At 35.1% G+C, this 25,136-nt stretch overlaps 2 protein-coding genes across 2 annotated transcripts; both read left to right on the forward strand.

Moving 5' to 3' along the window:
- Positions 1–9,067: 9,067 nt before the first annotated feature.
- LOC129756808 (keratin, type I cytoskeletal 9-like) lies at positions 9,068–10,231 on the forward strand. The gene is made up of 2 exons (XM_055753833.1): positions 9,068–9,249; positions 9,314–10,231. The coding sequence occupies exons 1-2, from the start codon at positions 9,186–9,188 to the stop codon at positions 10,177–10,179; spliced, it is 930 nt and encodes a 309-aa protein (XP_055609808.1). The 5' UTR covers positions 9,068–9,185; the 3' UTR covers positions 10,180–10,231.
- Positions 10,232–10,353: 122 nt separating this feature from the next.
- Positions 10,354–24,004, forward strand: LOC129756809 (uncharacterized). Its single transcript, XM_055753834.1, has 2 exons — positions 10,354–10,734; positions 23,152–24,004. Exons 1-2 carry the CDS (start codon positions 10,668–10,670, stop codon positions 23,961–23,963), a joined length of 879 nt encoding a protein of 292 aa, XP_055609809.1. The 5' UTR covers positions 10,354–10,667; the 3' UTR covers positions 23,964–24,004.
- The last annotated feature ends 1,132 nt before the right edge of the window (positions 24,005–25,136 follow it).

Genomic DNA, 25,136 nt, shown 5'->3' on the forward strand with positions numbered 1-25,136 from the left:
AGGCGTATGAGGTGTGAACGGCAAGAATCTTCTCTTGAAGATATCGCATAAAGTCTAAAAACCATGTTTACATCATTTCAAAACCAAATTTAAAAGCGAGCGGTCATTGGAGCAAGCAACTTATTCGTGCGCGTACAACGATACTTTCCCAAATTCGTTATTCGCGACTTGAATGAAAATTTTCTCGATTTTTCCCTTAATGTAAGTAAGTTTTACTACATGTCAGTGCCTTTTTTCAGGAATCGCACGATTTTTTACAGCGCATAAAACATCCATCACATATTAAAAGCGTGGCCATTGGGTCTCTCACGGTATCTGCTTAAAAAATATTGTTTTCATTTTTTTTATTATCGTTTCGTCCACGGAGAGGGGGGTAGGGGTTTGGGTAATGTCCACGTGGACATACTTACTTTCTAAACATTTTCTAAAGGTGAATAAATATTAAGATGTTTCAATCAAAATCTTAAAATTGCAAAGCTTTCCCGATTAAGTTTAAAGAATTAGTAGCTACTTCAAAGCAAGGGATAAATATGATAATTTAGAAATTGAAAATTTTTAAAATTATTTTATTTCAGGAAATGCTTATTCGGTTTTTTTTTCAAAATCAGTCATTTCAATTACAAAAAGGCAAAAACTGGTGTTTTCTAACTGTCAAATTAGATTTAAAAAAACAATTTCAAATCTGTCCACGTAGACATCCGGGGAGGGGGGTAGGGGTTTGACAAATGTCCACGCTTGTCCACGGAGGAGGAGGAGGGGGTCAAAAATCTCATTTTTCTGTCCACGTGGTATCTGAACGGCCCCTTATCCGTGCTGAAAGGAAATGGTAATGCACGGGTAATCGAGTTCTTCCAGTAGTCGATGAACTACTTTCACACCAAATTCTAGTGAAAAATAAACTGCTTATAGATAACATTTCGTTTAACTTTTGTGCTCCTTTGTGGAATAATTTAACACAGAAATTGTTGTTGGCACATTCAAATACCGATGAAAATTTGGCGCTGATGAAATAGTGGTGACTAGAACAAGCTGAAGTTTGCACACAAGTGCATAAGACTTGTACACAACTTTTAAAAGTTGTGTTCAATTCTTATAGGAAATTTAGATAACTGTATTTCAAAACAAGCTGAAATTTTTCTATTTAAATGAAAACTAAAGACAATTTAATACAAAATATTGATGAATTTCAAATCCAAAATTTTATAAAAGAAAAAAGTTTCAAAGCATTGCTGCGGCTTTATCCAATGCTAAATACAGCTAACTTTATCAAATTCTTCTTACCTTTTCTTTTTCCGAGATTTTACAACTCCAACTGAGCAAGCTTCACTCCTGTTTAGATTAATGAAATTAATACACAAAAAACTTAAATCAGAAGCTTGAAAACGCAATATTGAGCTTGTTTATAAAACAGTTTTTGCATATTTCTTTTTAAACAAATAAAATTTTGAATCCCAAGCGAAATTTTATGTTTGGTTTGATGTTTTTTTTTTTTTTGCTGTTAAAAATGCACTCTTCTACAACTTTATAAATTTTTGCTTATTATAAAAAAAATGAGATTGGGCTGCAGATGTACGGAGTTGATTTTTTTTTTTTTTTTGTAAAAGTTCACATTGTAATTGTTTGAATGCAAATGTTATCAGTCAATTAAATATAATATGCAGCACATTCCTATAAAACACGGGATCAGCTGTTTATCTGATGAAAGCTTCGAAGCAAAATAAAAACGAATGAAATAAAAGAGGGGGAGACGAAAAATAAATATGGAAAATAAACAAAAGAAAATGGATTATAAATAAGAAAAAAAGAGAAAGCAGAAAAATGATGACTATCAAATGGAAATAAAGAAGAACAGAAAAGGATAAGACAAAAGAAAAAGAGTACCCATTAATGAAAATAAGAAATATAGAAATGGAAATGAAGAAGATAAAGATAATCAAGAAGATAAACAATGAATGATGAAAAATAAATAAAATTTAAAGATAAAAGATCCGATAATAGGAATAAAAAAAAAGAAAGATAGAAACAATGTCCGAGTACACAGGGAAGAGATCATAAAATCTTGAAAATATTTTTTTTAAATTGAATTCAATTTGAATCTGGAATTGCATGAAATTTTAAAAAAGTCACGATGGAAGACTTGAAAAAGCTCAATCGACAACCAAGTACGTTATTTCAGTATTTATGTAGTCTGGAGAAATCTAATTAAGTATCTGCTTCTACGATTTAATATTTAAAAAAACAACACAGATGCCCCAAAATATTTTTAATATGTAGGTAATCAACAGTTTACAGATGATAAAAAGTCTAGAATATCAAAGCCCGAGGAATGGCATCCAGTGATGGCCCACTTCTAGCTTGATTTGCCGGTGCATCATTATTGCTTCTTCCACCATAGGACACGAAGAACACTTCCGGTTTCGCAAACGTGTAAGTTGGACCAACTAAAAACGAAAAAAAACACCAGTTAATAAAGAATCAAGATATTTGATTGATTTTTTAAATTACCACCATCATCCTGCGTATTTTGAGGTCTACAGGACACGATATTCATCAGCATGAAACAAATTAAAAGCACTCCAACGATGAAGTTTTTCAGAAACATTTTGTCACTCAATTTTCGCTGCACAACAATTCTTGAAGCTGAACCTATCCGGGGGAAATTTCACCAAACACTAACTAAGCCACACGGAACTTTTTCCAGCATTAATATTCGATCGGAGCTCTTTATGCAAATTGTATCGATAACCTGTTTGCAGTTTTTTTGTTTGGATAGTCTAAGAAAGTCCTTTCGCATTTCGGGTCTGAAACGCACGGGAAATAGACGAATTTGCATTCGAATGAAGACAACAATCGAAGCATCAATTTGGGGTCCGTTATTTGTCGATTGGGATGGTTTATGGCTGGTGTTGTAAAATTATAAAAATTGAAAAATTAAAAATCTAAGTATGACAAATTAAGAATTACAAGTATGACACATTACACATTTCCGAAAAAATGGAAAATTGACAAACCACAAAGATAAAAATTATAAGAAATTGAAAAACCACAAAGATAAAAATGATGAGAAATTAAATGCAAAATAATATGACAAAATACAAAAATTACAAAAATGTCAAAAGTGTCAAAATGTAAAAAATGACAAGTCACAAAACTGACAAAAATGACACAAATGATACAAATGACAAAAATAAGTAAATTGACAAACATAGAAAATAATGGTAAAAATCGCAAAATAACAAACATGACCAAAATAAGGAAAATCATAAATTTACCAAAATGACTTAAATAACTAAAATTAAAAATTGGCATTGTGAAACAAAATGACGCAAAAATGACACGAATGGCACAAATGACACAAATGACAAGAATGACACATATGACACAAATGACACAACTGACAAAAATGACAAAAATGACGAAAATGACTAAACTGACGAAAATCAAAAAACATGACAAAAAATGACAAATTGACAAAAATGACAAAAATGACAGAAATGACAAAAACGACAGAAATAACAGAAATGACAAAGATGATACGAATGAAAAAAAAAATAAATAACAAGAATGAAAAAAATGACAAAAATGACAAAAACGAAATAATTGACGAAACTGTCAAAAATGACAAAAATGAAAAAAATGACAAAAATGACAAAAATGACAAAAATGACAAATATGACAAAAATGACAAAAGTGACAACAATGACAAAAATGACAAAAACGACAAAAATGACAAAAATGACAAAAATGACAAAAATGACTAAAATGACAAAAATGGAAAAATGACAAAAATGATAAAAATGACAAAAATGACAAACACGACAAAAATGACGAAAATGACAAAAATGACAAAAATGATAAAAATGATAAAAATGACGAAAATGACAAAAATGACAAAAGTTACAAAAACCACAAAAATGACAAAAATGACAAAAAGACAAAAAGACAAAAATGACAAAGAATTACAAAAATGACCAAAATGACAAAAATGTCAAAGATGACAAAAATGACAAAAATAACAAAACTAACAAAAATGACAAAAATGTCAAACATGACAAAAATTACAAAAATGACAAAAGTGACAAAAATTACAAAAATTACAAAAATGACAAATATGACAAAAATGACAAATATGACAAAAAGGCAGATATGACAAAAATGACAAATATGACAAAAATTACAAAAATGACAAAAACGAAAAAAATGACAAAAATGACAAAAATGACAAAAATCACAAAAATGACAAAAATGACAAATATGACAAAAGTGACAACAATGACAAAAATGACAAAAACGACAAAAGTGACAAAAATGACAAAAATGACAAAAATGACAACAATGACAAAAATGACAAAAACGAGAAAGGGACAAAAAATGACAAAAATGACAAAAATGACAAATATGACAAAAATGACAAAAATGATAAAAATGACAAAAATGACAAAAATTACAAAAATGACAAAAATTACAAAAATGACATAAATGACGAAAATGAAAAAAATGACAAAAATGACGAAAATGAAACAAATGACAAAAATGTCAAAAATGACAAAAATGACAAAAATGACAAAAATGACAAAAATGACAAAAATGACAAAAATGACAAAAATGACAAAAATGACAGAAATTACAAAAATGACAAAAATGACAAAAATGACAATAATGACGAAAATGACAAAAATGACGAAAATGACAAAAATGACAGAAATGACAGAAATGACGAAAATGACAAAAATGACAAAAACGACAAAAATGACAAAATGGCAAAAATGACAAAAATGGCAAAAATGACAAAAATTACAAAAATGACAAAAATGACAAAAAGCCAAAAATTACACCAATGACAAAAATGACAAATATGACAAAAATGACAGAAATGACAAAAATGACAAAAATGACAAAAATGACAAAAATGACAAAAATGACAAAAATGACCAAAATAACAAAAATGACAAAAATGGCAGAAATGACAAAAATGACACAAATGACAGAAATGACAATAATGACAAAAATGACAAAAATGACAAAAATGACACAAATGACACAAATGACAAAAATGACAAGAATGACAAAAATGACAAAAATAACAAAATGACGAAAATGACGAAAATGACGAAAATGACGAAAATGACAAAAAATGACAAAAATGACACAAATGACAAAAATGACGAAAATTACAAAAATGACAAAAATGACAAAAATGACAAAAATGACAAAAACGACGAAAATGACGAAAATGACGAGAATGACAAAAATGGCAAAAATGGCAAAAATGACAAAAATGACAAAAATGACAAAAATGACAAAAATGACAAAAATGACAAAAATGACAAAAATGGCAGAAACGACAAAAATGACAAAAATGTCAAAAAAGGCAAAAATGACAAAAATGACAAAAATGACAAAAATGACAAAAATGACAAAAATGACAGAAATGACAGAAATGACAGAAATGACAAAAATGACAAAAATGACAAAAATGACAAGAGACAAAAATGACAAAAATGACAAAAATGACAAAAATGACAAAAATGACAAAAATGACAAAAATGACAAAAATGACAAAAATGACAAAAATGACAGAAATGACAGAAATGACAGAAATGACAAAAATGACAGAAATGACAAAAATGACAAGAATGACAAAAATGACAAAAATGACAAAAATGACAAAATGACGAAAATGACGAAAATGACAAAAATGACAAAAATGACAATTATGACAAAAATGACAAAAATGACGAAAATGACAAAAATGACAAAAACGACGAAAATGACAAGAATGACAAAAATGACAAAATGACGAAAATGACAAAAATGACAAAAATGACAAAACTGACAAAAATGACAAAAATGACAAAAATGACAAAAATGGCAGAAATGACAAAAATGACAAATATGACAAAAATTACAAAAATTACAAAAAAGGCAGAAATGACAAAAATGACAAAAATGGCAAAAATGACAAAAATGACAAAAATGGCAGAAATGACAAAAATGACAAAAATGACAAAAATGACAAAAATGACAAAAATGACAAAAATGATAAAAATGACAAAAATGACAAAAATGACAAAAATGACAAAAATGACAAAAATGACAAAAATGACAAAAATGACAAAAATGACAAAAATGACAAAAATGACAAAAATGACAGAAATGACAGAAATGACAAAAATGACAAAAATGACAAAAATGACAAAAATGACAAAAATGACAAAAATGACAAGAAAGACAAAAATGACAAAAATGACAAAAATGACAAAAATAACAAAAATGACAAAATGACGAAAATGACAAAAATGACAAAAATGACAAAAATGACGAAAATGACAAAAATGACAAAAATGGCAAAAATGACAAAAATGACGAAAATGACAAAAATGACAAAAATGACGAAAATGGCGAAAATGGCAAAAACGATAAAAATAGCAAAAATGGTTAAAATGACAAAAATGACAAAAAATAGCAAAAATGGCAAAAAAAGCAAAAATGGTTCAAATGACAAAAATGACAAGAAAGACAAAAATGACAAAAATGACAAAAATGACAAAAATGACAAAAATGACAAAAATGACAAAAATGATAAAAATGACTAAATGACAAAAATGAAAAAAATGACAAAAATGACAAAAATGACAAAAATGACAAAAATGACAAAAATGACAAAAATAACAAAAATGGCAAAAAAAGCAAAAATGGTTAAAATGACAAAAATGACGAAAATGGCGAAAATGGCAAAAACGATAAAAATAGCAAAAATGGTTTAAATGACAAAAATGACGAAAATGACAAAAATGACAAAAATGCAAAAATGACAAAAATGACAAAAGTGACAAAAATGCCAAAAATGACAAAAATGACGAAAATGACAAGAATGACAAGAATGACAAAAATGACAAAAATGACAAAAAAGGCAGAAATGACAATAATGACGAAAATGACAAAAATGACGAAAATGACAAAAATGACAGAAATGACAAAAATGACAAAAATGACAAAAACGACAAGAATGACAAAAATGACAAAAATGGCAAAAATGACAAAAATTACAAAAATGACAAAAATGACAGAAAAGCCAAAAATTACACCAATGACAAAAATGACAAATATGACAAAAATGACAAAAATTACAATAATGGCAAAAATGACAAAAATGACAAAAAGGCAAAAATAACAAAAACGACAAAAATGACAAAATGACAAAAATGACAAAAATGACAAAAATGACAAAAATGACAAAAATGACAAAAATGACAAAAATTACAAAAATGAAAAAAAGAAAAAATGACAAAAATGACAAAAAGTGACAAAAGTGCAAATAATGTTAAAAATGACAAAAATAACAAAAATAACAAAAATGGCAAAAATGACAAAAATGACAAAAATAACAAAAATGACAAAAATTACAAAAATGACAAAACTGACAAAACTGACAAAAATGACAAAAATGAAAAAAATGACAAAATTGACAAAATGACAAAATGACAAATTGACAAAATGACAAAATGACAAAAAAGGGAAAAATAGCAAAACTGACAAAAATGATAAAAATGACAAAAAGTGAAAAAAATGACGAAAATGACAAAAATGACAAAAATGACGAAAATGACAAAAGTGATAAAAATTATAAAAGTGGAACAAAGGTAAAAATGGCAAAAATGGCAAAAATGGCAAAAATGACAATAATTACGTGAATGACAAAAAAAAATGACAAAAATGACATAAATAACATAAATGACAAAAATGACAAAAATGGAAAAAATGGAAAAAATGACAAAAATGACATGAATGATAAAAATGACAAAAATGACAATAAAAACAAAAATGACGAAAATGACAAAAATGACAAAAATGCTTATAATGTTAAAAATGAAAAAAAATTACAAAAATGACAAAATTGGCAAAAATGACAAAAATGACAATTTCGTCACTTAACGAGAACTCACAAGATCATCTGAAATTCATTCAAGTTGTAACTCGAAAATATGTTTTATAGATATTAACTAATTTTGAAACCTCACATCGTATTTAGTTTTGATGTTTTATTAAAAATAATGCTTTCTTCGAAACTTTAATCTCAAGGCCCTAATTTTTATTCGCAATTTGTACTGAATAATCGTATGGCAAGCATCTTTTAGCGGTTAATTTATTTTTCATTAAAACTTTGCACACATTGTTGACAATTGTTTTTCAACATCTGTTTTATTTTTTTTTCTTCCGTCTAACAATGATGAACTTAGCTAATTGTAAGATCATCAAACACTCGTAACAATCATCGACGGTACTCGACAAACAAGCCACAACTCAAATGTGTCATAAAAGAACCGGCCGGAATCGAAGAACGAACGCCTCCGCACGCGTCATCATCTTCAAAACAGGGTAAAAAAACAGGTCCAGCAGACCTAGTACCTTTCTGTGGTAGAGTCGCCGCAGTCACTGACCGGTACACATTCCGGCTTTTGGCGTTGGGCTCAGGCAGGAGATTAACACAAAAACATCAAATCTCGTTATCAGAGGGCCATCGTAGGTTTGAAACTAATTTTGTACGATGCGTCGGCGTAAACAAAATTGAAAACAAACTAAGAAAAAACCTGGGGAATTCCCAACATTGTGTCTAGTTGGGTTCAGATTTCCAGGAACAATTTGTTTTTGTTTGAACTTAAGCTCCAATGCATTTATGGCTGATATAAATGTGATAATTTGTACGTTCAACAAGCTTGATCGTATATGCACCAACTGCAAAGATCAAGCATGGATGCAACTCTCAATGCACGATGATGAATGGATGAATGGTTGTTGAAATTTTGTTTCGGATTAAAAGCACCACAGCAATAGGGAGCGACTGACTGACATTGAACTGATACAGTTTATAAAGTTGGCTTAAGGCTGAGTCGCACGCGGGATTCCCGTCTCGTTCGGGATCCTCCAAGCACGCTGGAAGTGAAACTTTGAATGATCCACATTCGAGGGGGCCCCTCGCTATGGTTAGGTATAGGTTTCTGAAAGCTTACTCAGTGATAGGACTTTTCTATGTAATAGGCCGTAGATAGGTTCGTATAAATACGATCGTCGATCGTAACTAATCAGAAAGATAGTACCTTTCCTTTCGACTTACAAGTCGACGTTTTCACGCTTGGCTCAGTTAGTACTCGATCGGATTTAAGCGTTAAAGGACGTGCTCCACGATGAGAAATCTATTACGTTACACCATTCTGATTGCACTTGTTGCATTCGGAACATCAAGTGTGGGTTAGTTTAAATTGTGCTTCCGTATAGCTTAATCCAAAGTAATTAATTGCAATATTTTCTACAGTTCCCCTAAGGCGGCAAGTAAGAAATGTTGGAGGCGGAAGTAGTAGTGGATCGACGGCCGGATCACAATCTTCCAGTGGCGGTGCTGGCGGACACAGCGGAAGTTCGGCCAATGCTGGATCACAATCGTTCGGTTTTATGCCACATGGATTCCCGCAGCAGGGACAGCAGTTCGGTCACATGCCACAGTTCAACTTTGGCCAGCTGCCTCAGTTTGGACAGTTCCCGGCCGGAGGATTCGTAGGCAGTGGAAGCAGTTCCTCGTCTAGTTCGTTCTCTCAGAGTGGTCACGGTGAATCGAAATCTGGCTCTGAGGCTGGTTCACAATCTTTCTCCGGCGGCCACGGAGGACACAGCGGTTCGGGATCTAGCGCTGGCTCGCAGTCCTTCTCCGCAGACGGTCATCACGGAGGCCATGGAGGCAGTCAATCAGGTTCCCAGGCTGGATCCCAATCGTTCACTGGTGGCCAGGAACATGGTAGTCATGGAGCAGTGGGTTCTTCTAGCGGTGCTGGATCTCAATCCGAATCTTCCGGAGGACACGGAGGTCACGGAGGTGGATCGTCGAGTGGCTCCCAAGCGGGTTCTCAATCTTCGACCCAGGGTGGACACCATGGAGGTCACGGAGGTGGATCGTCAAGTGGCGCTCAGGCCGGTTCGCAGTCCACTAGTCAAGGTGGTCATGGAGGTGGACATGGAGGTGGTGGACATGGTGGACACGGAGCCGCTCCTCACGGTTCCCAGGGACCTCACAAAACGGAATACAGCCAACAGGGTGACGGTTTCGGAGTTCGCGTCAGCACTGATGAATCGTCCGACGGTAACACAAAGAAGACTGAATCTGAGGCTTGGGTTTGGCAAAACTAACCAAATGAGTAATAAAATTCACCAGAAATAATTCCTGTACAAATGACAAGAATGATGTTTTGATTCCCCCCTTTGCCTACATTTTCTTACATGGGTTGCTTCGCTCAAAAAAAAATCGTGTCAATGTCTCACTTTTTTCCCTCCCATCATACTGACCTTTTGGGGGAACCCACATGGCTGAATGTTTGATAAGCATTTTTAAAAGTATCCCCACGTATGACGCGCGAGATCACTCCCGGACCAAAACCGATCCAATCCGTGTGATCAATAACTGACAATGGCAATTTTTTTTTCGTTTCTCCCCTTCGCGCCGTTTATAGAGTGTAATCAGAAATTATAAAAAGCAAAGTGTTTATAAGCCTGGGCAATAGCTCAAGCCAACTCAATACCTTCGTTCGAATTCAAGTGAAACGACTCAAACGAAAACTTCTCAAGAGTGCTCAAGATCCTCGACGTCAATCCCCTCGTACTAAGCCGGACTCATCAAAATGTGGTTTCCGAATGTGTTTGGTTTGGTGATCTTGTGTGGTGGTGGTGTGCTGAACTTTGTCAGCGGTAAGTTGCTGCGAGACAATCTCAGCTAGCAAACAAACAAAAATTACGCAGCTAAGTGCAAAATTCGTAACTGAAGCAACTCGATCGAGAAGCGAGCGATCGCATGCTATCAATTACGGTAGTGATAAGAAAAACGGAAGGTCAAGACGGTTCACAAAACAATGATAGTGGAGGAAAAAGTGAATTCGTTGAGATAGATACTGGACGTAGATCAGGGTTCTGATCAGAATTCAAATTTTAATTTAAATTGATTGTTTTAATTTGTTGTTGAAACAAAAAAAAATGCTAAATTGGTGCTGTACATCTTTGATTGTCCTTCATGAAAAGTTATTTCATATTAAAAATAATATCTGTTTCTATATGCGTCTTTCGGGCTAAATGAACCTGAACCCGTTTTAAAAAATGATTGGTAATTAAACGTGTCTCGTTGAAAGTAAGACATAGAAGAATTTTTTATCGAAAAAATAGCACTTTTTTCAGTGTTTTGTTAGTTTTCGAAATATTTTAATGCAGTTTTCTCTATCTTTGAAAATCCTAACCTTCCCCAAGTAACTATTTAAGTTCTTTATAAACCTAGAAAGGCGCTATTCAATTTCATTAATCATCAACACTAAGTTTTATAAACTTTTTTAAACTGTATTTTAGAACACGTATAAATGTAAAAAGATCCACATCTAAGTGGTTCTGTAGAGCTCAAGAGAGTAAGAAATGTAGAATCCTATTTATTATATACTTTTTAATTTGATGGCGTGTGACAACAGATTTAAAAGCGATGATGTATGTAATTGTAATTCATAATATTTCTTGATAAAACAATAAATTATCATGATACAAAAAAAAAACACTCTTCAAACTTCTCAAACAAATTACTTAAATTTGGCATACAATTTTCCAAAATTTCTCTAATGTTGCACTGAAATAAGCACAATGGAGACCCCCGAGCCCTTCGTCATAGTCGCGCAGATTCCAGCCAGCGTCAACAGTCGTCCCGGCCCTGTGTTCGAAGAAGGCAACGGGGCTCTCCAGCCTGTGCGATCAGGCAAGTACCCATTTTCGGTTCCCAATGCGTTCAGTGATAGCTCCTCGCCTTCCAGAATACGCCCCTTGAATCATCGTACTATTGCGTATTCAACACACGGTATGCGCCTGTATTATCAAAATGTTCGTGGGCTGAAATCAAAAATCTCCGAATGTTTCATCTCAACATCGGAGCTCAGTTACGATATCTACACCTTTACTGAAACCTGGCTTGACTCTTCGGTACCTTCAAGTCAACTTTTCTGTTCAGATTACGTTGTTTTTCGTTGCGACAGAAGTATTTCCAACAGCAGGCGCAGCCGGGGTGGAGGAGTTCTCATGGCTATTTCGAGAAAATTTAGCTCATCCATCGTTACAATTGGGAATGCCAGTAGCATCGAAAACTTGAGGGTGAAAGTGTCCTATGCACATCGTTCGGTTTTGATCGGATTATCGTATATTCCACCGGAAAAAAGCCAGGATATCTCCATTCTAGATCTTCATGTGAATGCTCTATCGGAAGCTAGATTTTAACCAACTTCAATTATTGTGGATCCCTGGTCAAGGCAACAACTTGTTGATCGATCCCTCGTCGGTGATAAGTACGGCAAGTGCCTCTCTAGTGGATGGAACTATTTTGAATGGAATACTCAACGTAATGGTGTACGGAACTTTCATAATCGAACGCTGGATTTTGTCTTCACCGATGAATCTATCTTGATCAGCACCATCATCGAGGCCAATGAAGTTGTTGTTCCCATAGACGTGCATCATCCTCCGTTTGAATTCGACATTTGGTTCCCGAATCTTGTAGCTTTTATTGAGGACTTCGACTCGTCCGCTCGTGACTTCCGTCGTGCTGACTTTGAGGTATTGAACCGAGCGCTATCTGAAATTGACTGGACGAATCTTCAAAGATGTGCTGATGTAGATATGGCTGTGAGTACATTCTGCTCCATTTTGAGTGAAGATTTCGATAACTCTGTACTACTGGTAAGACCTCCTCTCCGACCTCCTTGGACAAATAGTCACCTAAAACAGCTAAAACAGATTCGATCGAAATGGCTACGACAGTTTAGTAGCTCCCGCTGCCCGTTTTTAAAAACAAACTTGAATGATGCCACCAGAAGATATCGGATCTACAATCGCCTCTGCTATCGTCGCTATTTAGATCGCACACAATCTGACCTTCGCCGTAATCCAAAAACGTTCTGGAAGTTCGTTAACACCAAAAGGAAGGAGTCTGGTCTACCTGCGGTGCTTCATTTGAACGACAGAACTGCCGAATCTTCTGCCGAGAAATGTAACCTCTTTGCCAATCACTTTTCCAGTGTTTTCCCAATTCAATCGTTAAGTACAGATCAAATCAATGCAGCGGTAACATTATTACCCAGAGATGTGTTAGACCTTGACGTCTTCGCTATTACCGAAGAAATGGTTCTTGATGCTATCAATAATTTGAAGTTTTCTACCTCAACCGGTAAATACATACCTTCGTGCGTTTTAAAAAGATGTAGCACCGTACTGGTAAAGCCACTCACTCACATATTCAACCTGTCCTTCGAACAACAAAAATTTCCTGCCAGCTGGAAGAGATCATTCATGAGCCCTATCTTTAAAAAAGGTGACAAACAGGACGTGCGTAATTACCGAGGTGTCACGTCGCTAGCTGCCTGCTCAAAGGTTTTGGAGAGGATCGTCAAAGTCTTACAGTTTTCACATCATTCTGTTTATCCAATATCGATGGCGGCAAGCAAATTGATGCCATATATACTGACATTACTGCCGCGTTTGATTCAGTAAATCACGAAATTTTGCTTAAGAAGCTACAACATTTAGGATTTTCCGAAAGACTGTGTGTATGGATCAGGAGCTACCTAACAAACCGTCGTTTAGCTGTCAGAATTGGCTCTGCTGAATCAATCGACTTCATTCCAACTTCAGGGTACCACAAGGCAGTAATTTGGGCCCATTACTGTTCACGCTGTTCTGCAATGATATTAACATGCTTCTTGTTGGATGTGGAGTACTCCTGTATGCGGATGATCTGAAAATATTTCTGACCATAAACAGCCTAACTGATTGCCACGAATTACAACAATACCTCGATACAGTAGTGAACTGGTGTGCAGTCAACCTTCTAGTTTTGAGTGTTGCTAAGTGTTGTATCATAACATTTGGACGCAGGAAACAACCTTTCGTGCACGATTATAAAATTCTGGGCGAACAATTGCATCGTGTAGACCAAATTAAAGATCTTGGTGTTATTCTAGACAGTCATATGACTTTCAAGCACCACTACTCTGCAACTATCGAGAAAGCTAACCGGATGCTGGGATTTATCTTACGTTTGAGCAAAGAATTCACTGATCCTGTCTGCCTGCGAGCTTTATACTGCTGTTTGGTTCGTTCAACATTAGAATCTGCAAGCCTAGTGTGGTGGCCATTTGAAGCTGTGTGGATTGCGCGTTTCGAAGCAATTCAAAGAAGATTCGTACGATATGCTCTTCGGGAATTGCCTTGGGAGAACCCTCTTAACCTACCACCGTATGCTCAGCGTTGTGCCCTACTGGGAATTCACACACTCTCGGATCGTCATGCCATCGGCCAGTCACTGCTCGTGGCGAAGGTTTTACGAAATGAAATCGATTGTTCATGGCTTCTTTCTCGATGTAATATCTATGCCCCTGAAAGAGCTCTGCGAAACCGTGACTGGCTTTCACTAGAATCAAGAAGCACTCGGTATGGTAGTAACGACCCTTTACGTTCCGCAAAAATAAGCTTTCTACGTTTTTATACGCTTTTTGACTTCAATGTATGTACAACAACCTTTAAACGACGGATTGAATCTTATTTAAGTGACGAATTGAGAAATAATAATTAGAAACATCATCGTTCGTGCAATGTAACTTTTATGTAACCTTGAATTAAGATGACATAGATAAACTAAACTTTCTTTAAATTATTCACTAAAAACACTGTACTGTTTGTAGACATGAAAAGTGTGTGTTTGTTCTGCATATTTTGGCTACAAAAAAGGGTATTCGAATACGATTTTTCGTTGAAAGGTGAGTGTTTGGGACTGATATTCAAGTGAAAGCAGAAAATTTCTGAAAAAAATTCAGTACACCCTGAATAATATTCACTCTTGTCAACTCACACTGCGGAGAAAGTGCAAACGACACTACCGGGGTAAGTGCAAACTCACCTTTAAGCCATGTAACATCAGTCATTTCAATTCATCTCTAAAATGGTTCAGCAATATATTAGAAGGTCAGAAGGGGTATCCAAAGTATTGTACTTGAAGCGGATATTAAAAATACCTTGGTAAATGAAGGTCTTTTGTTCAAAACAACAATCAGCAGAAATGGGGTCCCAAAAGTAATTAATATTGCAGGAAAACAGCAAATAAATCAATAAAAGTTAAAAAAAAACCGAAATATATATTAAATTCATTTTTGGACCGATACACTGCACTGATAAATCGTTTCACACATTTTACAAAATAGCTTCACACATTATCAGCAAATATATGTATGAAGCTGTCAAACCGAAGTGAGTTTTTTGCATACCATGCAAATTCGAAATTTACACATTATCCGAAATAGAGAATCAAGGAAAAAATCTGTGAAAAGAAAAGTCGTTGTGTAAGTTTTGTCTTTACCTTTGGGTGATCCGAAGTAGGAACCACCCACATCGTACAAATTCTCATGCTAAATTGCTGTCTCAAGCCATGTATGGAAAAACAATGGTAAGTAATCTTTAGTATTTCAATTTAAAAACCAAATCGACTAACGCCTCCATTTATATTTCAGATCCTGCCTCCTCTTGCTGGAACGGAATTGTCCCCCAAACAGCACATCGAGTACTAGGATTTTGTAAATACAATTTTTTCTTAGCTCAACGATTTCCATTTAACTTTGCGTACATAATGTTATTTGCTTCAATAAAAACCATTTACGTAGCATATCTGGATGATTTTTTTTCAAACAATTGAAAATAAGTTAAACTAGCCTCCCTCATGGAAACATATTTAGTGGAATTTTCACACATTTTCTCGTTTTAAACGCTTTTTGCATAATGTGTAAAAAGCACACATTTAGATTGTTACGGAGCTGCCTCTTTATGTCCATATGCACATAAAAACAGATACGCGCTTTTGACTGTGACAGATATTACTTTTATGCATTATTTAAATATTCAGAACATTCAAAAATAAAAATTTTGTATTTGTTGGAAATCAATCCGACTATTCTTCAATCTGCAGTGTTTCGATCCTTGAAGTACTACGGACACGGCATTTTTGCGGATCTATGAATAGTTGCTTGGGAAGAAATATACCTTTTAGAAACGCTCTCGTTGAAAATAATTAAAGAGGAGTAGTCCAACGTGATATAAGGAGACCAGATCGCGTGTACCATGAGCGTCCGCAAGCGCCAGGATCGCAACGATCAGGAACAGCTGCTGATAAGCGATACAAATAATCAACCCACAAGACACCATGACGAGGACAGACAGGAGCCGAGTGACCTCCGTGGAGACTGGGGCAACATAGCAATTTTGTTTTTTCTTTATTTGCTTCAAGGAATTCCGATAGGACTGGCGTCTGCGATACCGATGCTATTACAGAATCGAGGCGCGAATTACAAACAGCAGGTATGAAAAATAATGATGTGGCGTTTTCTTAAAAGTAGGTGTTGTGACAGCAGGTATACCAAAATTTCTAATGGTGACTTGTCTTATCACCTTAGCCACCTGAAACGCTGATAAGTGGAGGGTAATAGATAGTTGAATATGCATCGCTGTATTGCGTATGTTAATATGGTACCTATTACATATATTATATTTTATGTTTTGATAGAACTTATGGCACCGGGACACAGTCCTTATGGTTTTTGCGCTACAAGGCATTTGGTTCTCACCCCCTAATATAAAAGTACATATAATTACCTTAATTAAGAAGAATAAATAAATATGTACCTACATTAAATATGTTATACAATGCTGAATGCTAAGTCCTTCATGCTACTAGAAAAACTAGAATGTAAAGCTTCGACCACACCCGGCAACTTTAACTGCGGTTTCGGTTGCTGAGGCTTGTTTATGTTCACATTTGATGAGATGCACATCTCAAGTTTCCCGACAGTTGTGAAGCCTATATAGTCCGAAACGGAAAAAAATTTGCTACTCCAGAGGACCTACCGGCGAGCGGAGAAAGACTATTTCTAAATCTTTAAGGAGTATCAAAGCTAAGTATTTGTATAGAAAATCTTCTCATGAGAACAAAACAAAAGATTGATACTAAAATCTTAAATATCAGTGTTATAATTTCCATGCTTAAGCTACATATAGGATTTCCAACTAGAACATCTAGTGGTTGAAGAAAAGATGTCTGCTGTGTATGAAAAAGCTATGTGTTGTAATGAATCATTATTAGTTTTCAATGGTGCAATTATTTATGTTCAAAAACTAGTGAAGGATGCATCAATTTAATTTTGCTTTGTGCAGCTCTGATATGTTTTAGTAGTAAATTTGAAAACGCGATAGCCCTTGGCTTTTGTGTGTGTGTGTGTGTGTGTGTGTGTGTGTGTGTGTGTGTGTGTGTGTGTGTGTGTGTGTGTGTGTGTGTGTGTGTGTGTGTGTGTGTGTGTGTGTGTGTGTGTGTGTGTGTGTGTGTGTGTGTGTGTGTGTGTGTGTGTGTGTGTGTGTGTGTGTGTGTGTGTGTGTGTGTGTGTGTGTGTGTGTTTGCGTGCGTGTGTGCGTTTGCGTGTGTGTTTGTTTGTATGTTGGAGGAGGGGTGTTTATTATTATTAAGTTTTACTAGTGAAGGTGTGTTGTTGATTCGATTCAGTGTGAAAAGTTCAGTAAGCTTACCTTTTTTTCTGCATACTCAGAGATACAATCAAAATTTATGAGTTAGGTAATTATAATCGTTCCGTGGCCGGCTATGACGGTTTATAATTTTTTTTTTTTAATTTGTTCTTGAATCGTGTTGTGTGCTTAAAGTTAATCTAGCAGTTCATAATATGAGTTTTTATCAATGGAAGTTTTAGTTTTTGTTGTTACGTTCAGAGCAGAGACAGAAAAATATTACGGTGACTCAAAAATAAGGGAAAGCTTCTGCTACACTACGATAATTTCCTAAAAGAGATTCTTACGGTCACAACTACAAAAATACCTTTTCATTCTTTCAAATACTAATTCTAATAATCGTAATAAATAAATATTTATAGTTGGTAGTCTGATGTTGGGCTTTGTGATCTTCGATTCCCAATAGATGTCTCGGCATCAAAACTAGGGTCCAGTTCTCAATATTTCTGCAGTTAGGAAACTAATTTATTAAATACCTTATTATCGCTAGATTGTGTTTATCGTTAATATATCGTTCAAAGTGTCATTATTTTTTTTCCTTAAAAGACTTGGTTGCCATGTTTCTATCTAGCCCGGTTAAAAGACTCAAGAAGAAAAATAAACAAGAATAAATGTATTGTTTGTATTTAGAGTGGTCAGATATTTGATTGCTACCCACATGAGCGAAATTATCATAGGATAAAATGAATTCAAGAATTTTTTTCACTACTGTTCCAAAGAATATTAGTCATTGGACATTCAAAGCATCACATTTTTCATTGTGAATCCTTGAAATTCAACATGATAGTTATTGATACGACATGCATACGCGTTCAGGTTTTTTTTTTCTTAAATACACTTTTATTATACTTAAATTGTAACGTTTAGTTAATTATTTTTTCTTTAGGAAAATAGGAGAACAGGATGCTTAAAATCAGATCACACTGGTCAAAAGTGTCTCCAGATCACATCCTTTTACCCACTCCCCACAGTAAAATTATTTGCTAGGATGCAGAGGTGACCTCGGTCCTAAAGCACGAATTATTTCTTTCATCCCTTTCTCTCTTTTCCAATCTATCTATTGACTACTAGGACGTGGCCGGCGCCGTTATTGATGATTAAAGAGAGAGCATCAGTTTTGGGCATTGTGAATGTGCTGTCAGTCCCAGACACCATTCATTTGACCTTTGAACAAAATTGGTGGCCTCGGTCAATCACGGAGTAGCAACCATTGGCGATGTGGAATTCGTTCTACTGAGCCACGCCTGCGATCATGGGATTCGAAATGCATTTTGTTCAATTTCATTGTTATACCAATAAAGAGTTTCTATAAAGTATACTGAAAAAGTTCAACGGCATTGGTCAATATTATATTAATACTCAAAAATTAAATAAAGCATTTCGGGTTCAATGTTTAACACTAAACATACCGACACTTTGTATATACCTATTCATACCGCGAGCGGTCAAATGACGGCAAACACCGTTTTCGCTAAAACTCTCTTGTTTCTCAGCCGATTTCTATCAAATTTATAGTTTTGAAAAGCTTATAATTCGACTCAAATATGTTTCTCAGACAATTTTCAGCTACAATCAATAACTTTAAAGTTATTTACAGTACAAAATAAAATTTATGAAAAAACATGCTTCAGGAAAAAGGTTGTAAATCAGTCATTAAGTGCTGGAAAAAAATTTCACTTAGTGCCTGAGAAAGCTGAAGTTAGAAGCTATATGTTGCACATATGGAACATTTTTTCAAAAATTTTCTAAGATCATGGCCACAAAAAATGTAAAAAAGTTGTGTAAAACCCGTACTTTTCAATCAATCAACCGCCAAAGCTGTTCCTGTTACAGTAGAAAACTTTGAAAAAGTGAATTGAAAAGTAGACGTAATTTGTCACACTTTGGCCTCTTTAGATTTTTAAAATACTAAATACATAATTTTTGACGGCTTTTCAAAGGTAGTTGTTTTGCGAACTTTTTATCAATCTGGATTTTCTGAGACAATCCCTACACCCAAATTTAGCTTTGCACTGGATTTTGAGTACGTTAACGTATAGTTTGGGCAATAAAACTATATGCAAAAGAAAGAAAATTTCATACCGGTTCTAGTGATGTAACTGCATTGGCGGTGCGATGCTTGACAAAAATATAATAAATATGTTTCTGAAATTAAAACCAGAAAATTTGAGCGAATGCTCGTTTATTTTTTCGTTTCCTTTCACCCGTCTTCGTGTGCAAAATAGCTTTGAGATATTACGACCCACTGCGCCCGTCTGCCAAGCAAGAATTTGTGATGACTTCTCAAAATTCAGAAACTAATTCACTGTTTTATTTATCATATTTTTGCCAAGCATTGCACCGCCAATGTAGTTACACCACTAGAACCGGTATGAAATAAGCTTTCTTTTGCATATAGTTTTATTGCCTAAACCTTACGTTAACGTACTCAAAATCCAGTGCAAAGCTGAGCTTAGGTGTAGGAATTGCCTTAGAAAATCCAAATTAATAAAAAGTTCGAAAAACAGCTACCTTTGAAAAGTCGTCATAAATTATGTATTTCGTATTTCAAAAATCTAAAGATGCCAAAATGTGACAAATTACGTCTACTTTTCAATTCACTTTTTCAAAATTTTCTACTGTAACAGGTACAGCTTTGGCGGTTGATTGATTGAAAAGTACGGGTTTTACACATTTTTTTTACATTTTTTGTGGCCATGATCTTAGAAAATTTTTGAAAAAATGTTCCATATGTGCAACATATAGCTTCTAACTTCAGCTTTCTCAGGCACTAAGTGAAATTTTTTTCCAGCACTTAATGACTAATTTACAACCTTTTTCCTGAAGCATGTTTTTTCATAAAATTTTTCTTGTGCTGTAAATAACTTTAAAGTTATTGATTGTAGCTGAAAATTGTCTGAGAAACATATTTGAGTCGAATTATTAGCTTTTCAAAACTATAAATTTGATAGAAATCGGCTGAAAACAAGAGAGTTTTAGCGAAAACGGTGTTTGCCGTCATTTGACCGCTCGCGGTATGAATAGGTATACCACATACGTTATTCGAAAACCGTAACACTTAAAAAAAAATTAAAAACGCAAAAATACTTGCTTTTTAAAAACAAAAATAGTCCTGTCGTTAAATTTGCGAAAAAACCATTATATAAGGCGTAATCATCGTTTAAAGTTCAAAAACCGTCATTTGACCGCCTCCGGTACGTTTAGTGTTAAAGGTGGATGTGAGTAGTCAATCAAGCTAAGCTAGCTAAGCTAAGCTAATGTGTAAAAAGCACACATTTAGTTTCCTTAAGCGGTATTTCCCACTAATGTGCAGCGGTACCTTCACATATTTAATGTGTTGATCTACTTATTTCGATAAAGTGTGAAATGATTCGTCAGTGTGGCGTGTGAAAAAGTACTTTCCTTTTGTGAAAATGTCCAGAAAATCGATTGGACGTAGTTTCAGACGCCGCACGAGCTTACGAACGGAGTTATAGTGCTTTTTTAACCTCTGATTCCCCTATATTTTTTAATCCATCCAAAAAAAAACTAATTTCAAAATAAAAGTTTTGAACAAAAATAGACCAAAATACACCATTTTTTTTCTGAAGAATCGAATAGTGGCTGTTTGAGCCCCATCACGCTTCGGAAAATGGAGTTATGGAATGGAGGGAGATTCCCCTTTATTTTTCAATATTTCAGAAAAAAGCTTGTAGGGACTTCCAAGTTTTGAACCAAATGAGACGTATCTAAAGTGATTTTTTTTTTCAATGAACTGAATGGAGGCTGTTTGAGAATGGAGGCTTCAGAAAATGGATTTATGGCTGTTTACCCTCAATTCCCTTACATTTTTCAATTAGTTAAGAAAACGCATGTTCGAACTTGAAAATTTTGAACCAAATTGAACTCATCTTGTGTGATTTTTTTCGAGGAATCGAATTGCGGCTGTTTGACCACCGCACACTTCGGAAAACACACAATTCCCCTACATTGATTAATTATTCCAGAAAAAAAAATTTCGGACTAGATATTTTTTAACAAAATGAAACGCATCTTGCGTGATTTTTTTTGAGGAATCCAACGAAGCCTGTTTGAGCCACCGCCACCGGATCGGAATCTGGAGTTATGGCTATTTTACACTCAATTTCCCAACATTTTTCAAAAAGTTCAGAAAAAGCATGTTTGGACTTGATTTTTTTTAATCAAATGGGATGTTTCTTGTGTGATTTTTTCCCAGGAATCCTACGAAGCCTATTTGAGTCACCGCACGCATTGGAAACAGGAGTTATGGCTGATTTACTCTCAATTCTCTTACATTTTTCAAATAGGTCAGCATGTTCGGATTGAAAAATGTAGGGCAATTGAGGGTAAACCCAGCCATAACCCCATTTTCCGAAGCGTGTGGTGACACAAACAGCCTTCATTGGATTTTTCGCAAAAAATCACACAAGATACGTACCATTTGGTTCAAAATTTTCAAATCCGAAGCGTTTTCTTAACTATTTGAAGAATGTAGGGGAATTGAGGGTGAACAGCCATAACTCCATTTTCCAAAGCGTTCGGTGGCTCAAATAGCCTTCATTGAATTTCTAGAAAAAATAAATCACATAAGATACGCCCCACTTGGTTCAAAATTTGGAAGTCCGAACATGCTTTTTTTCTGGAATGATTGAAAAATATAGGAGAATTGAGGGTAAAAACCGCCATAACTCCATTTTCCGAAGCGTGCGGTGGCTCAAATAGTCTTCATTGAATTTCTAAAAAAATAGCACAAGATATGTCTATTTTTGTTCAAAATTGTAAAGTCGAAATAAGTTTTTTTCTGGATTGTTTACAAAATATAGCGGAATTAGGGGTTAAAGAAGCACTATAAATCCGTTCGTAAGCTTGTGTGGCGTCTGAAACTACGTTCAATCGATTCACTGGACATTTTCACTTTAGGGAAGTACTTTTTAATGGATTTATTTCGTGTAGGAGGGAAAATATTGAATTTCTTTGCGATTTATACACTTTTTTCCCCATTGTGCGACGGTTAATAATTTTCACCGAAAAAGGGTTGTTTTTGGGAAGTTCGTAAACATTTGTAAAATAGTCTAGTAAACATTACTGGAATAACAGTAATTAATATTTAGTGAAAGGATTTCTTCGGGATTTTTCAGCATGCGGCACGCGAACCCCCAGTTTGACATGCCTGGTTAAGAGTCCGTCAACTTCCATAAACACAGTAATGCACGCCGTCGCCGTGACCCATTACAGCCTAGGGTATTCAAAACATCTCTGCTGCAACAGCTTTGATGGTTTATTGATAAAAAAGTGCGATTTTGCTCCCTTTTTCATTTTTAAGGTAAAGTTTTTTATTCAAAATTTCAAAAAAGTCGTTTTGTGCAGTTAGCAAATACTAGGTTGATTAAAATTTTTCACGCTAGAGGTTCGTAGCGGCCGAACAGCAGTTTTTAATGCACCAACCTACAGTTATCAAAAAACCAAAACAATAATTTTTATTGATTCAACCCACCTAATGAACACCTTCCTTTCGCCTTCGAATTTCAGCTTTCCCCAACGGAAACGGCGGGTTCCAGCCAAATAACTACCCGCAGAATCAGCTGGACGCATGGACTCAAGCCTGCCGCAACTTCCAGCAACTTTCGCTCCAAACGCAGGCCGCCCAGAGCCAGTACTTTGCCCAGAACTTCCCCTCGTTTGGGCTTCCTCCGTTGCCGTTTGTGGACGTTTGCTCGCAGGCATCGTCGTTTGGTGGTGCGGGTGCGGGTGCTGGTGCTGGGGCAGGAGCCTTCGGACATGCTGGTGGATCGACGTTTGGAACGGCAAATCGTTTCGGTGGTTCCGACAATGGCGGTGGAAATTTCCAGGGTGTCAGTGTGAGCAGCGGTTCTTTTCCCGGGGGCCAATCGGGAACGACTGTGACACATTTTGGACCGGGTGGCTCCAGCACCAGCCACTACGGAGGAGGGGGAGCAGGGGGATCGTTTGGGACGGCTAATCGTTTCGGCGGTGCCGGAGGAAGTCAAGGAAGTTTCGGTGGTTTCAGCTCTTTTGGTACAGGAAATGGTGGATTCGCGACTGCTAATCGATTCGGGGACAGCGGATTCGGAGGTGGTGCTAGCGTGAGCTCGTTCGGTGGATCGTTCCCGGGAAATGGTGGATACGCTACGGCCAATCGATTCGGTGGTGGTTCGTTTGGCGGCAACAATGGAGGAAGCTTTGCCACCGCCAGCCGATTCGGGGATGATGGAAGCAATGTTTATACGGCACAAGGACCCAATGGGGCCGGTATCAGTGTGTCCAGTGTGAGTGACGGTTTTGGAAACACCAAAACGCAGGTCCACAAACATCAATATTAAGAGCCGATAAAAAAAGACTTCATTAAATTGTATTGATTATAGTCTAGATGTTTTTTTATTATTCTCTGTTCATTTTTGTCATTTTTAACATATTTTTGTCATTTTTAACATATTTTTGCCATTTTTTTCATTTTGATCATATTTGTCATTTTCGTCATTTATGACATTCTGGTCATTTGTGTTTTTTGTCATTGTCTTATTTAATCATTCTTACCATAAAAAACATTCGTTTTTATCATTTCAGTGATTATGACTATTTTGGTAATTTTTACCGTTTTTAAGATTTCTGACAATTTATCATTCAACACTATTTCTTAAGAGACTAGCTTGAGATAACTTAAAAATAAATATACTCGTCTGTTTTCGGGAATTTTTATGTTTTAATTATCAAATTACAATCATTAAATTTTTTTTTAAACACCATCAATCAAAGTACGTTAAATGCATTTGGTCAAATGTCAACGTGAATCGATTTCTTTTACAAAAATTTACATCACGATCACAGTTTGCTTTAAGCAAACCTACAGTGATGATCCGCAAATTAATTCATGTTTTCATCTATTTCGAAGCAAAAAAAACTTCTGCACAACATGTTGCGTTTTGCGCTGAGAAATCGAATCAAATTTCACCCACGGGAAGAGGTGAGCTTCATATGTATAAGCACAACCTCATCATCATCCCAAACCGGTTCGCGAAAGATCATCCCGCTGGAGAGCTGTAAAGTGTTGTGGAAGTTGGGCAGGAAAAAAGATTTGTTCCTAATGCCATCGAAAACCGGTTGGATCTTTATTGGCACTTTGCAGAAACGAAATAAAAAATAATGATTTCAAAAGTTTCTTCCAAACAATTCTAGAATCTTTGTTTGGATGATATTTGAATTTTGGCTTTCTAAAAGAACGTTTCAAAATTTTAAAGTTCTAGAAATTTGAGATTCAGAAATTTTTTGAGGATTCAAGAAACGAATATTGATATTTTCAAAAATACTAAACCTTTTTGACGAAATTGCCAATTTTACCTTTTTGATAATTCAGATAATTTTGAAAATTTCATAAATTATGATAATTTCGAAATTGGAAACTTTGATTACTTTGACAATATTGACGATGTTAAAAACTTTGACAAATTTGACTATATTGATTAGTGGTGGTTTTAAGAACTTTAACAATGTTGACC

Source organism: Uranotaenia lowii, chromosome 3 (assembly GCF_029784155.1).
Source record: "Uranotaenia lowii strain MFRU-FL chromosome 3, ASM2978415v1, whole genome shotgun sequence".
NCBI classification, from domain to species: domain Eukaryota; kingdom Metazoa; phylum Arthropoda; class Insecta; order Diptera; family Culicidae; genus Uranotaenia; species Uranotaenia lowii.